This window comes from Ipomoea triloba, chromosome 2 (assembly GCF_003576645.1).
Source record: "Ipomoea triloba cultivar NCNSP0323 chromosome 2, ASM357664v1".
Taxonomy (NCBI): domain Eukaryota; kingdom Viridiplantae; phylum Streptophyta; class Magnoliopsida; order Solanales; family Convolvulaceae; genus Ipomoea; species Ipomoea triloba.
In genome coordinates this window covers 2,369,309-2,384,590 of record NC_044917.1, presented here as the reverse complement: position 1 = coordinate 2,384,590, position 15,282 = coordinate 2,369,309, and the positions used below count along the sequence as shown (strand labels likewise).

General features: G+C 35.0%; 2 protein-coding genes and 1 non-coding gene across 4 annotated transcripts; all 3 read right to left on the bottom strand.

Annotated features, from left to right (window-relative positions):
* Window positions 1-14: 14 nt before the first annotated feature.
* Window positions 15-4,124, bottom strand: LOC116006608 (beta-taxilin). Its single transcript, XM_031247051.1, has 11 exons — window positions 3,598-4,124; window positions 3,413-3,492; window positions 3,114-3,222; window positions 2,745-2,812; window positions 2,466-2,543; window positions 1,772-1,836; window positions 1,576-1,642; window positions 1,296-1,478; window positions 968-1,024; window positions 747-842; window positions 15-348 (listed from the first exon to the last, which is right to left on the bottom strand). Exons 1-11 carry the CDS (start codon window positions 3,899-3,901, stop codon window positions 214-216), a joined length of 1,242 nt encoding a protein of 413 aa, XP_031102911.1. The 5' UTR covers window positions 3,902-4,124; the 3' UTR covers window positions 15-213.
* A 37-nt stretch (window positions 4,125-4,161) lies between these two features.
* TRNAP-AGG lies at window positions 4,162-4,233 on the bottom strand. Its single transcript has one exon. It is a non-coding gene; the product is annotated as a tRNA-Pro (tRNA).
* Window positions 4,234-9,814: 5,581 nt separating this feature from the next.
* On the bottom strand, window positions 9,815-14,870 carry LOC116011478 (nucleolar complex protein 2 homolog). 2 transcript variants are annotated; one of them, XM_031251056.1, is made up of 13 exons: window positions 14,703-14,870; window positions 14,524-14,581; window positions 13,927-14,035; window positions 13,772-13,823; window positions 13,582-13,676; window positions 13,313-13,378; window positions 12,341-12,850; window positions 11,675-11,977; window positions 11,224-11,547; window positions 10,925-11,131; window positions 10,742-10,831; window positions 10,550-10,650; window positions 9,815-10,200 (listed from the first exon to the last, which is right to left on the bottom strand). In XM_031251056.1, the coding sequence occupies exons 1-13, from the start codon at window positions 14,812-14,814 to the stop codon at window positions 10,050-10,052; spliced, it is 2,178 nt and encodes a 725-aa protein (XP_031106916.1). In that variant the 5' UTR covers window positions 14,815-14,870; the 3' UTR covers window positions 9,815-10,049. The 2 variants fall into 2 exon arrangements, with proteins under 2 accessions (XP_031106916.1, XP_031106917.1); XM_031251057.1 differs by having other exon boundaries at window positions 14,515-14,581; window positions 14,703-14,762.
* Window positions 14,871-15,282: the final 412 nt, after the last annotated feature.

The following is a 15,282-nucleotide window of genomic DNA, read 5'->3' as shown; positions in this document are numbered from 1 at the left end:
TAAAGGTCCTTATCTTTGAAGTTCAAACCTATTTCATTCTAGCATATACTCCAAGCAAATAAGTTAGAAATACCATTTATCTCAGGTTTTGCCAAACAGAGCAAACAAATAAAAGAATCTTGAGAAACATTGGTGTACAAATTAGCTGATAGTGAACATCCCCACCCCAAGAAACACTTGGGTTAATTGAAAATATACTTAGAGCAATACTATTCAAGCTTGAGGTGGATCCAAGTTTCTACTTGCGGTTGAATTTGCCTTCAGCTCTGCTTGAAGAGACCTGCACAATGACTCCAGTCTCTCCTTCTGGTTCTTCATTTTCTCCAGTTGTTTCTTCAAGTGTTCACGCTGCCCAGAATGGATGATTTAGATGTGCAGTTGTTTTGTCTAAGACAACTAGCTCAAATTCATGATGTTTTGCACATGATAAAAGGTAAAATACATGTTGTTTGGAGAAAAATCGACAACACTAAAAAAGTAAAATCTAAGTGAAAACAATACTAATGATCACGGAACTGAATCTATATATGGTGGTTCTCTCCCCACATATAGACAACAAATAGTACTAATACTACTTGCGTGTGGATGGAAATTCGAGAATGAGAATTTGTGCGGCCACATCACTTGCAGAATATACATGAATAATGTAGTAAAAAAGGAGTGAAATAGTGAATGATGCATATTTTCTTTTCTGCAACAAGTAAACAAATGAAGAAAATAAAGCCTGTTAGTAGCACAAATATTACCTCTTCAACCAGCTCTATTAGAGTGACATCTGATTTATTGCATTTGCTCTTCAAGAAAGTATTCTCCTTTTTGAGTTCTTTTAAGGATTTCCCCATCTGCATTTATGACAATGAAATCAGGATTTAATTGGAAAGGACTGCAATTAAACCATTATGTTAGAGGAGAAGGGAAGGAGGGGGGCAGAGGATTTAAAAAAACGTGGGGAAGACAGAGGCCTTGCCTTTTCAATTTCTTGCTTAAATGTTTCAAATACTTCATTGCTCTTCAGCAGTGCCTCCTGAGAAAATATGTTAACATCAGGAGAATCAAATATGATCTAGGGCAACACAAACATCCATCTCTTTATTTGCATTTGATGGGATTAGCAACACAAACATCCAAGACTTTCCTAGCCTTCTGTGCTAAAGATAAACATGGACTATAATATAACATCCAGAAGACTCCAAGTGCGAGCCAAGAACTTTTATTGCAGAAATATCCTACGAAGTTACTTCACAGTTCTGATGATGTGGTGACAATAATACAAGTCTGCAGTCCGCCAGACTAACCTGGAATTGCTGGAACTTTTCTCCATCAGCTGTCAATTGTAACCGCAAACTTTTTTCAGTTGTCAATAACTGGGAAACCTGTTCTGCATACAATTTCATCTGGGACTGTCCCTGCACTAATTTTTCTTCATGTTGCTTAATTTTCAATTCAGCTATCTGAAGTTCAAGATCCTTTTGCTTCAACTGCATGAAGAATAGATATAAGTTAAGCTCAAGCCTAGATAATAAACGTTTGAATTACTCTCAAAAGCTTAAAGGAATACATGTAGGTACAAGTTACCTTTTGAGCATATTGTTGCTCAGTAAGAGCATACTGATCGACAACTTGTTTCAGCTTGTTCTTTAACCTGCAGTTGATTTACACAGGATATAGGAATGAAAGTTTCTCAATTGCAGGTTAGATAGTCATACCAAAAACAAAAATGAAAAAGAACTTTGATGGAAATTAGCCAAACTGGGCATTTTCAGTGTCTTACATCTCGTTTTCCTTGAGCTGTGACAGGCATTCATCTTTTTGCTCTTCCAGCTTGTTGCTCACTTCCTAAAAGGAAACACCAAGTTAAACATTCAGGGTCCACACTGATAGACAAAAAAAGTGGAAATTGAAAATGTAATTTCATAAATTGCTATGAAAAAAACAAGACTAGCGTTGTTATGGTTAATGAAAAATATTTGCTTTTGACAAGTGTAGACATAGCCGTTTAAAAATGAGACAAATTCACCATCAATGTAACTCACATAAATCACCGTCAACAATTTTCAGGTTAGGAGTCCTATTAAGTATGCTATGGGGTTATGTTAGATTAAAAGAGCATGTCCATTTCATCATGCATTCAAGGAATCAAGAAAGCAAACGGCTGAAGCATGAATGAGCCTATGCATGAATATTCTGCTACAAATTTAGCAAAAAGTTTCCCAAAGCATGCAAAGTATGAATACTTTGGAGTTTGGAAAGTAAATTTTTCAATAACTAGAAGATTTGACATGAGCCTCTATCCAATATTACACCTCTAAGCAAGAGCTTCTCTCCATCCTAGATTTCTCCAGCTCTTAGCACACAGGGCACTGTCTAACAACTGGTTTGCTCTAAACAATTAATGGAAGCAAATATGTGAAAAATAAGAATTTTTCATAAGGTCATGCTCAAATTAAGACAAGAACTACTCAGACCTTGATGGCTTCCTGAAATCTGTTAGATAGATCCAATCTCAAGTTTTGACCCTCTGTGGACATTCTTTTGCATTCATCCTGTGAACAATAGCAAAGACAATCTTAAGGGCTAGTAGTTGAAGGAAGCATGCCTATCAACCAAGAGTAAGAATTTTTAAGGGTGAGAGAAGAGAGAACAATAATAAATTGCAATGTCCTAAATCCAAGTTTTTCTCCTGGCAGTGAATGCTTTGCCAAATCCATATTTAAGAGAGAAGATAAAGTAAACCTTATTCTCACCATCAAAATTTTGTTTTGACGTTGTAACTCCCGGCACAATGACTCTAGTTTATCCCGAACAGCAATAGCTGAAACAAGACAAGACAAGACAATTTTCAAAAAGATATCCATTGTGACTTTTAGGAGTGTTTTTTTCCCCTTTTTTATTACAATACATAACTACTCATAACGAGAAGGAAATTCAAGTATATCATGAAATCTTAATAAGAGAAAGAAACCACTTGACTCTGGAGGCTAGTCAGATAACAGAGCTGCCTAGCCTGCCCTAATTTGATATGAGAAATTAAACCAGAGGCAAAAGAACTAAAAGAAATCAAACATCAATTGTTCATCAACAAGTACATTATAAAATGAGTAATAAAAAGTCACCTGAATCTCTTTCAGCAAGAACTTGTTGATACTTTAGTGTGAACTCCAAAAACTCCTTCTCAGATTTAAATGTACGTTTTACATTCTTCCGTTTTACATCGGAGGCTTCCTAAAACATTTAAAATATGAAAAATGTTAAAAAGAAATATCACATTTTCACATAATATTACATTCAAATGCTTGAGAGCATAGCTTCATGATATGAAGAGAAACACAAAAGAAAAAAGTTGTGCTAGCTCTTCAAAGTCAGAATAACTTATAATGAAAATGTAAGGAAAATCATATTACTATCCACTGACTGTTTTCCTGTTCTCTGAACTCTCATGTGATGGCGCTTCATTAATGGTCAATGTCTGTTGATCTGAGCCTTCTCCAGTTGCTGCAACAAAAATTAACAACACAAATTAAGAGAGGACGAATCAACAACAGGTAAATAGTAGCAGAATATTTTCATTTATCTAGGAGAATTATAGTTAAGACTTACAATTTTCCAAGCTCGAGCTTTGGCCTTTAGCTTGTTCCTCCGCCGCCGTTTCTGGGCAGCCATTTACTGCAGGGAGGGCAAAATGGTTATCATTTACGATGAGCACGGGCCTAATCTCAGGCTCCTCTAATTTATCCTCCTTATAATTAGTCAACTCCGGGGAGAGTGGCTTTTCCTGCTCGGGAGAGGGTGTTTCCGGCACCAACGAGTCAGCGCCGGAGCTATCCACGAAGCCGTCGGGTAATGAATCCGCCTCCGGCAGCTGATTTGCAGCTGGATTCAGTTTTGCGTCCTCATTCTCCATATCTCGCCTGCACTGACTCCAAGAAGAAAGGGGAAAAAGCAGCAAAACTCGACGTTTTTCAGGGGATGGGGTTTAAGAGGAAGGTAAATAGCCCTAGCTAGCTAACCTCTGGTCCTCTGCGCTCGGACTTCAGATCATCTGTAAAGAAAAGTAGTGTCGTGGAAACCGATTGGTACACTGACTACACTGTCTCTGCACAAGGCTCGTCGAATTACTTAACCTCGCTTTTCGCCAAAGGAGGGAAAAAATATGGAACATATGGGGCATTCCGAGAATTGAACTCGGGACCTCTCGCACCCTAAGCGAGAATCATACCACTAGACCAAATGCCCTGTTGATCCTGTCACTCAATATTAAACATTATATCTTTATGCATCTTTTTCACAGTTATTCTTCAATTCCATGCTATGATTCATTGATTCCTATAAAGTTGGAAAAGAATGAAAGATGAATAAGATAGAGCCCCGAAATAGTGACATAGTGAATAGAGTATGATCAGTTGAATTTATTATTTCGGGGCTTTAGAATATGATTCATTGGTTCCTATTATATATAGATGAACTTTATACATGTTTGGCTTTACTTGTAAATTTGTAATAAAAGAAATTAATAGCAAAAACTACTATATTTTTTTTTTGAGTGACAAAAGAAATCATGACTATTACTCAAAAACATGTACTAGGTAAATTTGTCGGACTGTCGATTTCTTGGTGACCCTAACCCTATAAGGATGACTAGCCTAGCTATTATATCTATCAATGTAGAACTGATCCATCATGTTGTAGCATTGATAGTACTAAAAGAGATATATAACAATGGTTTCATTGCTAATTCATCATGACAAGCAAGAAATTTGCCTCTTTATATTTGTGCTAGCTATACAGCGAAGGCAATAGAGGCCTTGACAATCGCCTGTGCATGGACTTGGCCGTCACTGTCACCGCAACTCAGCGCCCTTATCATCCACCGCAGCCTGTTTCCGGCTCGGGGTGACGCCGCTGAAGCTTTCCGGCTCTGCCTATTCTTCATGTCTTTCAAATCCATCTGTTTAGGAAACCGACCATCCATCCCAAACAAGAACAGAAACCATCTCGACCTCAACAATGGCGACGACGACGGTGCTTCTGCAGATTCTCGCAATGCCAGAGCCTTATTGGACTCTGCAGCCTCTCCATCGCAATTTTCCTTTCTCCTCCTCGTCCCGGTTAAGTTTCCTCGCTTGTTCTTGTTTTCTGGCGCAGGGTCATCTTTCGGAGGAATAATTAGCTTTCCACAGAAGATGATCTTGTCGGGACTTGCGGGTTTCTTCCATTCTTCACTGAAGAACTCGAAAAACTCAGACTTGGACGAGGAAGACGAGGACGATACAGAGCTCGAGCTCTGAGATTCACCGGCGGAGAATTTTTCCCATTCAGAAACATCATCGCTGTATATGGGAAGATCACACAAAGACAGCGCATCTTCTTCTTCTTCCGCCTCATCCACCGCGTCTTGATTCCACTTCTTCATCTTCATATTCAACGATATGATAAACTTTTTGTCGGAAAAAGTCCGAGGTAGAAGATCAGATGGAGTTTTTGAGTGGATTAAGGAACTAATAATAACCGAGTATTTTGCGAGTTGAAGATGGCGGATCGGAGTAATTTAGTATTTATATAAAGAGGATAGAGGAGAGGAAGACTAGTATGCAGTGGAATGGAGGGAGGGAGAGATGTGATGTGATGTACGTAGGTGATATGCAGAAGACTTGTTGGTTTCTGCCTTCTAGACGGCGGGAAGATAGATACGACAGATAGGAGAAAAACATGGGTGATCTCCATTTGCAGCTGCCATCTAGAAAGACCTTAGTAAATAAATAAACAGAGCTGTGTTCTAAGTATTTCATTAAATTATCTATCTTCAATTTTTTTTAACAGCTTGTCACTATTTGAATGTATACACTGTATAATAGTTTATAAACTATACAAAAAAAAAAAAAAAANTATAATAGTTTATAAACTATACAAAAAAAAAAAAAAAATAGAGAAGAGACCCCGCAAATCACAGAGGATATAATTTTTTGGTACAAGAATATAATCATTCTTTTATACTCTACCTACTTGATAATTCCTTTTGGGGCAATTATCTTTACTTTTGAATAATTATACTATTATGAGTTATTTAGAATAAAAACCTAATGCATTAAATCCAGAAAATCAAGTTTACAATCTCAGACAGAAAAAACCTCCTTAACAACCGTATGTGCGACACAATTCGTAATTTTTTTGACAAATTGGAATTCGACATCATCAATCCCATTCTTTAATATCATCAACGAAAAGACCAAAAGTAAAATTAAAAGAAAGAAGAGAAAATAGCATGAAAAATAATTTGAGCGTCCATTACTCTTTTGTCCATTACTTATTCCTGCATTTAGTCAGCTTGATCAAAATTTTCACATGAAATAGTTCGGATGTATCGTATTTTTAGTTCAAAATCGTATGTTTCTCTCTGAAATTGTGGAGGTAATCTTCAAACGAGTATGGTTACGTAAGATGCATCTAGATCGGTTTTTAATTGCAGGAATTCTGCCTAATCTATTACATAATCGGATACAAATAAGTCAATAACAGTTTAATTATCAAAGATTTTTTTAGGTTATTTAACACCTCACATTTTTGACGTGGAAAATGTCATTTCTAATAAGTTTATATTAAAATTTGTACCAAATGGCATCTTATCAACATGTAATGAGACAATCATATGTCATCTGTGACATCCCAATTTCATTACCAATTCACAGATTTTTACATGTGAGGCAATCAAGTTAAATTAATATAACAGTTGATTTTGTAATCACAAAGTTTTAAAATTTTGTCTATAGGAGTTAGTTTTTACCTTCCCGATTTGAACTAATTAGTTATAAGCAATCTAAACTGGTTTGTCTTATTTGTGGTCTTTATTGACTAGAGTCACAAGGTAGACTCTAGCCAATTGGCCTTATTGGTTTGAGCTGATCAGCAATGGATAATTTGAACTATTATATCTCCCTATAGTCATTTATCGACTAAGAATCCTAATATCACATGTCATACTTCACCCATAACGTACTTTTGGGTAGTAGTTTATTGACGTCGGTATAAGTCGATAAGCTATGTATAACAGTGTAACCTGGATTGATTTACTTCCTTGTAGTCATCATTTGCCAGTTAGGGTTACAAGGTGGATTCACGTAGTAATGGCTTATTGGCCTTCTCAATTTGAGCGGATCAGCTATAGACATCCCATGTTAGTTTATCTTTTTTATGGTCATTTGCTACTAGGGTCACAAGACGGTTCCACCCAAAATGCACATTCGAATGGCTCTTGCAAAATTTTTCATAAATCTTTTTTTTTTTTTTACATGTACGTACTTTTCTTTAGGGCATATGATTTTAAATGTTTTAATTTATTATTATTATTCTTTGTGCTCTGATTTTTAAATTTTGCTTAACGTAATGAATAACTCAACTAACCATGGAATACTAGACAAAAAAACAAAGTTTAAAATATAATCTAAAATACCTTTAGTAGGTATTCCTATTATGCTCAAACCACTCTAAATTAAAGACTTAATATTACTCCGTCGTTATTTAAAATTTTTACTATGCCATAAATTAAAGATTTTATACCTACAATTATAAATAGAAAGTGATTAATATATTTACCAAAAAAAAAAAAAAGTGATTAATATTTTTGTAATAACCGGCATTTTATTTTTTAAAAATATTAATATTTTAATTTTATATTTGAAAGCACAATACTTTTTAACACTATAAACTTTTTTCATTAATTATTAGATACAACTTGGAATTCTAGAGGGACTAACACGTTATTTTTATAGGTGTGAAAGAGAAGCTTCCTTTTTACTTTTTCTTTCTTTTAAATTTCTGGTTGTTCTTAAGCATGAAGAAAAGTGGATACATTCTACTTTTATTAGAAATTTTAAATAAAGACTTTTAACAGTGGGTAAAATTCAATTGATTTTTTTTATCGGTGATAAAAAAACCTGCATTTACTACTTGGGGGTGTACATCGGATAAATTTATTTTATGTGTTGGCGGTATAATGTTATCGGAGTATATTTGTAAAGAAATAATCAAGTCGATCGAGTAGTTGTACGTATTGCTAAGAGTCTGAGTAAAGTTTTAGAGCGTGTTCTCCTGCTATCACAAGGGTTCAGATTTTAGAATGGATAATAATTAACGGTTACAAGGCACAAGAACCTCCTAATAACTACAACGGCATTGTCTATTTGTCTTTGAGGCAAACGGTAGAGGTTAAACTTTCACCTTAATAGTAAAAGAAAATTTTATATGTAATTAGAGACCATTGTCTATTTGTATTTGAGGCATTATTGATTAATAATTGCATAATGGCGTGGTTTCAAAGTGTCGGCTAAACACTTGGGTCAAACGGCTTTACTTGCGTAACATCTATTCGTCTATGCCTAAACCCTAAATTGGAAGTTTCCACTTGTCTCTTATTGGGTTATGTCCCCCAACAAATAAAAAAAATAAAAAATAAAAATCTCACCAAAAGTTTAACTTTCAATTATTAACTTTTAATGAGAGTAGCAACAGTTTCTATTCGAAGAGTACTCATAAAATAGCGTATAGATCATATAGAAAATGTTAATCGGATTAGAAAAATTATGTGTCAAGTACAAAAATTATGATTTGCTTGTTAAATGTATTTGAAAAAAAATACATCTTTCTTTTCATTTATGATATAAACAAGCATACTCATAGGGTATGGGTGAAAATTATGCAATAGCGTGGGTTGTGTTTTGCCACCCTTTAATCGAGATTCTACCCAACATAAATATTACGAGCTTGATTAAACTTGATGTATTCGATAAAAATGTTACAAAGTCATTCATAATAATAAATATAGTCAAAAAGGAAAAGTATACCAATAATATAATGAAGAGAAATTTGATCATCTTTAATTTCCTTGTTCACATTATACCTTACTTTTCAAACTATTAGCTTGTGTATGTTTACATGGTATTGATCATGTATATCAGTGAGTAGCTACAAAATTTTATTTTCACCTCTGCACCCAACAGTATAACAAAAAACGGTCACGATAACAACAAAATCATACCATCTATTAATCACGCGTTAAATAAGAAATATTTTTTTTTATCAATCGTCATATGGTACAATATATATTTGTGTCTACATAATATGACATCATTGCCGCACAAATATATATAAGCTAGGACCTAGGGTTAAACTTTATGTTAAATAGCAGTATGTTATTGCATCTTTAATTTATTTAATATGGGGGATCAGTTGGGAGTGGCTTGGCCTCAAAGAGTTCTTATTGAATGTCAATGAGTTTCACCCACTTTTTTATCCAAAAAGAAAAACAAAAAAAGAGTAAAAAATATTTGATTGTACATCAAATCTATCAGCATGTTCATTTGGTTTGAATTATAGATTCGTTGGTTAAACTTTGGAAGTTTCTATATTTAATGTGATTTGGCTTTTCTCCACCTACTGTATAGTACTTGATGACATAATACCAAATAACAAAAAGCAATTAGTCTCATATTCCAGTGATGTAATTTGTTTGTTTTTGCTCCTCTAGAAGGTCATAAATTTTGACACCTTAGTCTAACTATGAATTAGGCATCAACTAATCACCGCCGTCCTTCCACGTAAATATGTAACACCTTTAAACTTTTAATAATTAAAACAAAACATCTACTTTCTTTTATACAAACGAGAAAACTTCAACTAAGATCAACACTAACCAACTCTTTGCATTATGACCTTGACTAAATTGATTAAATAATCAGTTCATGTTACAATCTCTATTAGAGGTGCACCAAATCCAAATTAATTTCACGATGTTGGAGATACCGAGTACTGTATAAAAAGAAAATGAAAATCGAACAAATTCTTTTTTTTCGTATCATAAATGATGCCAAAAATTGAGTAACCAACAACTGTTTGTCTTGATCATATCCTTGTACTATGAACTGGGAAATATAAAGTCTGAGGTAGTTAGAACATGTAGGGCACAATGCCCCTTCCCTTAACTAATTAATCATCACTTACAATCCAAAGCTAAGAATTAAAAGCCCAAAATTTTATAGTGAAGAAGAATGATGTTACAATTATGCTTTGACAGTTCTTTGTTTCTTCCCCTTTAAGTTAACCATAGCATCATCATTTTTGGGGGGGTTGTGTCTTTCTTTATCAGCACTTGCTGCATCAGCATCTACGCCATCACGGAGCTGCCCTCTTTTCCGCTTTGGTTTTGGCAAGCTGCGCATTACACAATTGAGAAGATGAAACCCCGCAGATGGGGATAACTCTTGGAAAGAAAAATATGAAATGTTGTCCTAGATCTGTGCAAGGAATGTATAAGGAAAATTTTGTGCTTGACATTTCACTTCTACAAATGCATATTAGATATTAATGTCCATCTGTGCTTAGAATTTGAAATGTTCCCAAAAATCTTTGCAAGTATTTAATAATTGCCACTTTAGTAACTTTATGCCGTATAGTTTACCTCCATGCAGCTACCAACATGATCCAGTAAACATAAATATCGACAAAAGTAAAACCAATTCTGACGGTCAAACAAGACAAAGTAAAGTTAAAGTAACTGCACCTCATCTTTTCATTCTTCCGCAAAGTCCTTAGAGCAGCCTTATCATGAACACTTTTGTAGTATTGCGTGAATGGAGCTGCTTTCAAACTGGACTTCTCAAGCTGCACAATAATCATCCATTGAAACAGACGAAACTAAAATCGTTTCCTCTATAGATGATCGAAGCCTTATCTAATCAATAGAGTAACAAACCTGAAGAAATAATTCAACGGATTGATGATCATTAGGTGAAAAAGCCACCTCATCTCTCTTCTTTTGAACAAAACCCACATTTTGCTCAACCTGCATCACCAAAATGGTTAAAAGAAAATTTTCAAGATATGAAAGGCAACTAACAAATAGAAGAAAAGGAGAACGTCACATGAGGAAAATTACCTGGTCAATCAAGCGATTAATGACTCGCTTTGAACTGTCGGTACTAGTCATCTCACAGAATTTCTTTAGACGAATGATTGGGATAGTTGCTAACTCAGGAAAGGAAATGTGGTAGCTCCACTGAGCAAAATGTGCTGATAGTTGTTCAATTGCTGAGAAAACGCATTCCTCTTGGAAGGTTCGTGACTTCAAGCAATGCTTTGGTAACTGCATCACATGCTAGGTGACAATTAATACCAGTAACAAATAATAACAAGAACTGTGTATAGAATTGCCAGAATACTAAATGTTCTCCTCACCTTCAAAACAGAATCAAATTTAACAGCATTTCCAGGTTTTCCACCCTCTTTGACTATTTTATATTCCAAAACATCCAACACAAACGAGGCAACAGGGACAAAAGTTCCACTAGAATTAGAGAGACTGTTAAGCCACTGAATGCACTTGAGTCTCAAAGGAAAATATCTTGGTCCGGCAAACATACAAGCAACTCCATTTATAAGCTGAACCATAGTGAAAAACAAAGGTTGAAGATCATAATTTCGTATGTTGGCTGATATAAATGCAACCCAGAGATCAACACAGTTAGTGTATTCCCAACTGCAGATCTTTTTAACAGCTTCCTGCATGACAAAATAAAGGATTAAAGCTAAGAAATGTTTCCATACTTCCTATGCAAACCCATGATGATTGATGAGCTTTTTTTATCATACAATTTTCAAAAGGAAGCAACACTTGATCACTGATTACCCTTTTCTTAGTATGCAAGCCCCACCGCAATACTTTGGCTAGTTGAGAGATAGATAGAACAGCCTTCTTAGAACATCTTTCAACATCTACAGAGAACAAATCAACTAAGGAATTTCTCAGGAACTGCATATGTTTGACATTGACAACTTCAGAAACCCTTGACTGAGCAAGATAAGCAACAAATGTTTTAACTATGCAGTTCTCAAAGCAATCGGATGTGAATGTTGCAGCAGCATCCCATATGATTACAAATGAAGCTGATGAAAGAACTCCTCCTCCTGTTGCCCACAGATGGACTGTAGTCTGTTTCAAGATAAGATGTGTCAGAGTATAATACCAAGGCAGAGACATCCAAAGTAAAAAAAAGAACAATTGTAAAAAGATCTCAGGAACTGCATGTGGTTGATTATAATAGCAGTAGAAAGGTCTTCAAACACTCTTTTAAGTAAAAAATTACAGGATAGTAAAAATTGTAAGTAGAAAAGGAGCTCAACAATAAAAGGGAATGAATGAAGGAAACATTTACTTAATTAAGTCAAATTTTGAATGAGTGCAACTGAAAACATAATGGTATAGATTTTCTATGAGAGCCTTATTATGAGCAAATACATCACACACATACAAGTTATTTATTCCATATTGAAAATCTTATTAAAATTAAAATACCTTAATTAGCCTGTTCAGAAGAGACGGGAACGCAGTAAAGAACACTAGAGAAGCTCTCAATCGGGTCAGAGCAAAAGCCAAAATCTCTGAATCAGTGACCTGATTCAGCAGAAATAATGTACTTCTTAAATAAGATTTGATAAGAGGTTTTGCTTTCTTCAATTTTGAAGTATTATTCAGTTCCCTAATAACTTCTTTCTCAGAATTGGAGGATGATATTTGTAAAAGCCCTCGGATTAAATTATCTGCCTCAGAAAGAACAAACAATATTAAGTTGCAAAATGCATCACTGCTCTGAAAGTGATGGGGAACAGACTCAGCTCCATAGTGGCATGCTGTCCGATAGGCATTTAATATACTAACTACTGCAGATTCCCTGCAATCGTCTTTGACAAGTTGACGCCAAGAGCCAATAACAGCATCATTTAAAATTTTCCTGTTTCCTTCACCAAGATTGTCTTCATCTACAGAGTCAGTCACATTATTATTCATCTCATCTTCATCAGAGTCCTGTTAGTCAAGAAAAACCCATATCACCACCATAAGTGTAAATGAAATACATCTAGTCCATGGTTACATAATGCTAGCTACAAGCTCATGATATTTGCACTGAAGAAACAGCGTGTTAGTTAAAATGATTCTTCTTAAGCTAAGAACCATACTGACATAAATTTTGGAGACACTACAGGAGGGCATGCAAAGCTTAGTAGCAAACTATCTATGAAATGCATTCTTTTTTCCAAAGCATGCTCCTTTTCAGGAGCATTTTGGACTTGTAAAACATTAACAGAAACGATTATGTATTCCTAATAAATATCTAAAAACGTTTCAACTGGCACATGTTTCCTGAATAAAGCATTTAAGAAGAATATCAGATTTTCCTGTTGAAGATATGAGCAAATTCAGTCTTCACAATCCTGTTGCTAAATTAGCTAGCATTCATCAAAACAAACAATATTTTCTTCAGCTTACCGTTCCTCCTTTCTGATGCACTTCAACATCCTTGTACCTTTCTAAGAATTTGCAGAAATCTGGATCCTGTAACAATTTCAAATGAAATTTACTTTAGTAAGAAAACATACAAAGAATTTGCATTGGGTGAATAAGGATTATTTTTCCTATTCTATTTCTGTAAAGAATTGGTATTATTCATCAGCAATACATTTATTGGCTTAACTTCCTTCCCATATCTTCAGAAAACATACACAAGTAAGAAACACTGATTGAGTAAATGAAACAACCTTCTTTTTCAGCCTTTCCAATTTCTTCTTTTTTATAGTAAGGTCTTCAAAAATTTTTCTGTTTTCCATTGATAAGGAGCAAGCATCATTGTTATCTGCAAGTAAAATAACCACAGTATTGTGTTATTGCTCATACCAAGAAGTAGAGTAAAGAATACAAGAGTAACAGTGTATTGGACAACAAATTAACCTTCTAAAGCATTTCCAGGCTCACTCTCTGTAGCATGTTCACCAGTACTTTCCTGACATTTTGATTATAAAATGAATCATGAAGAAAAACTATGACAAAGAAGAAACCAACTGTCGTGAGTACAACCATCTAAAAGCATAATTAAGTATTAACACCTCAGAAAGATATCCATCACTGTCCGAGGCATCTTCAGCGATATCACTCTCATCTTCAATGAATGCTGCATCAAGCGAAGTGTCTTCAAAAACATCATCATGGATGCTTCTGCAAATAATTGCAACAGTCAATAACTAATGTCTTAAAAGCATAAATGTCTTGCATGAGCCTCCTACCAAACAATGGACATGGTCCAAATATGGTGGATAGGGCAAAGCCCAAGCATCAAGTGGACATTTATGGTACATCTACAACTATATCTTTCTGAAACATGACAATTACACCTTAGCAGAACCACAGTAGAAATAGAAATGGCTACCAACATGTAGAGTTACCATATCACAGCACTTGTGTGGAAGTTGTATATGAAACATAAACTAGCAAAGATTATTCAGTGAAAAGTATATATTTTGGATGAAGAGACACTCTGGATTGTTTTAGTAGATTTCACTGGAATTGGAAAACTAAGTAATCCTGGTGCCTGACATCCCTGAATCCTTTTAATGAACAACCACTCCTAATATCTAACCTCAAATAGAACCAAATGTACTGAAGCTACACAGGATGAAAAGAAGCACCAAATTCACCTTGTTTACCTTCCATTAGTGCGTTCTCTGGTACCCGCTTTGTTTTCAGCAGTATTCTGCTCCCCTTCTGCACCAAAGAGAGCTCAGGTCGTAAAATATAAGCATTCAAAAATCATCCAAAATCTGACATTTTATTGAAGTAAAATCTCAGCGAGCAAAGCTATAAAGTTGGGAGGCAGAGATTGTACTGGAAGAGGATCTTTTCTTGAAAAGAACTTTGTTCTTCCGCTGCCTCCGATGCACGGATTGAAGATTCTTCTTTGCGAACTTCCTGGCCTTCTTCCCGAGCTTCTTCGCCATCGCCTTACCCGACAACCCGAGTTGAAGTCTATACAAGGGTTTAAGCTATCACGCTCAAATTCTAGTTTTTTAGGGTTTTAGTTTATAATAACTGCCAGGTCACAGTACACAAATCTCTCAGGCCTGTCTCAATGGTCTTTCCGTAATTAAGTATAAATTTGATGTCAAAAATCCGCATTGTCTTCCTTCACCAATTACAATTACTTCTAATTATCTTTGTTTTTATCTTTTTTTTGAGAAAAATCTAATTAATCATTTAATTCATGACAAACGTTATAAAATTTCGGAAAAAGTGTCAAATAGGCCACTGAATTTATCGCTTTTGTGCAATTGGGCCATTGAACTTAAAAAGTGTGTAATTCAACCATCAAACAAGTAAATTTTTTTGTAAAAATGGTCCAATTGCACAAATTTTACTTGTCTGGTTGAATTGCACACTTTTAAGTTCAATGGCCCAATTGCACAAAA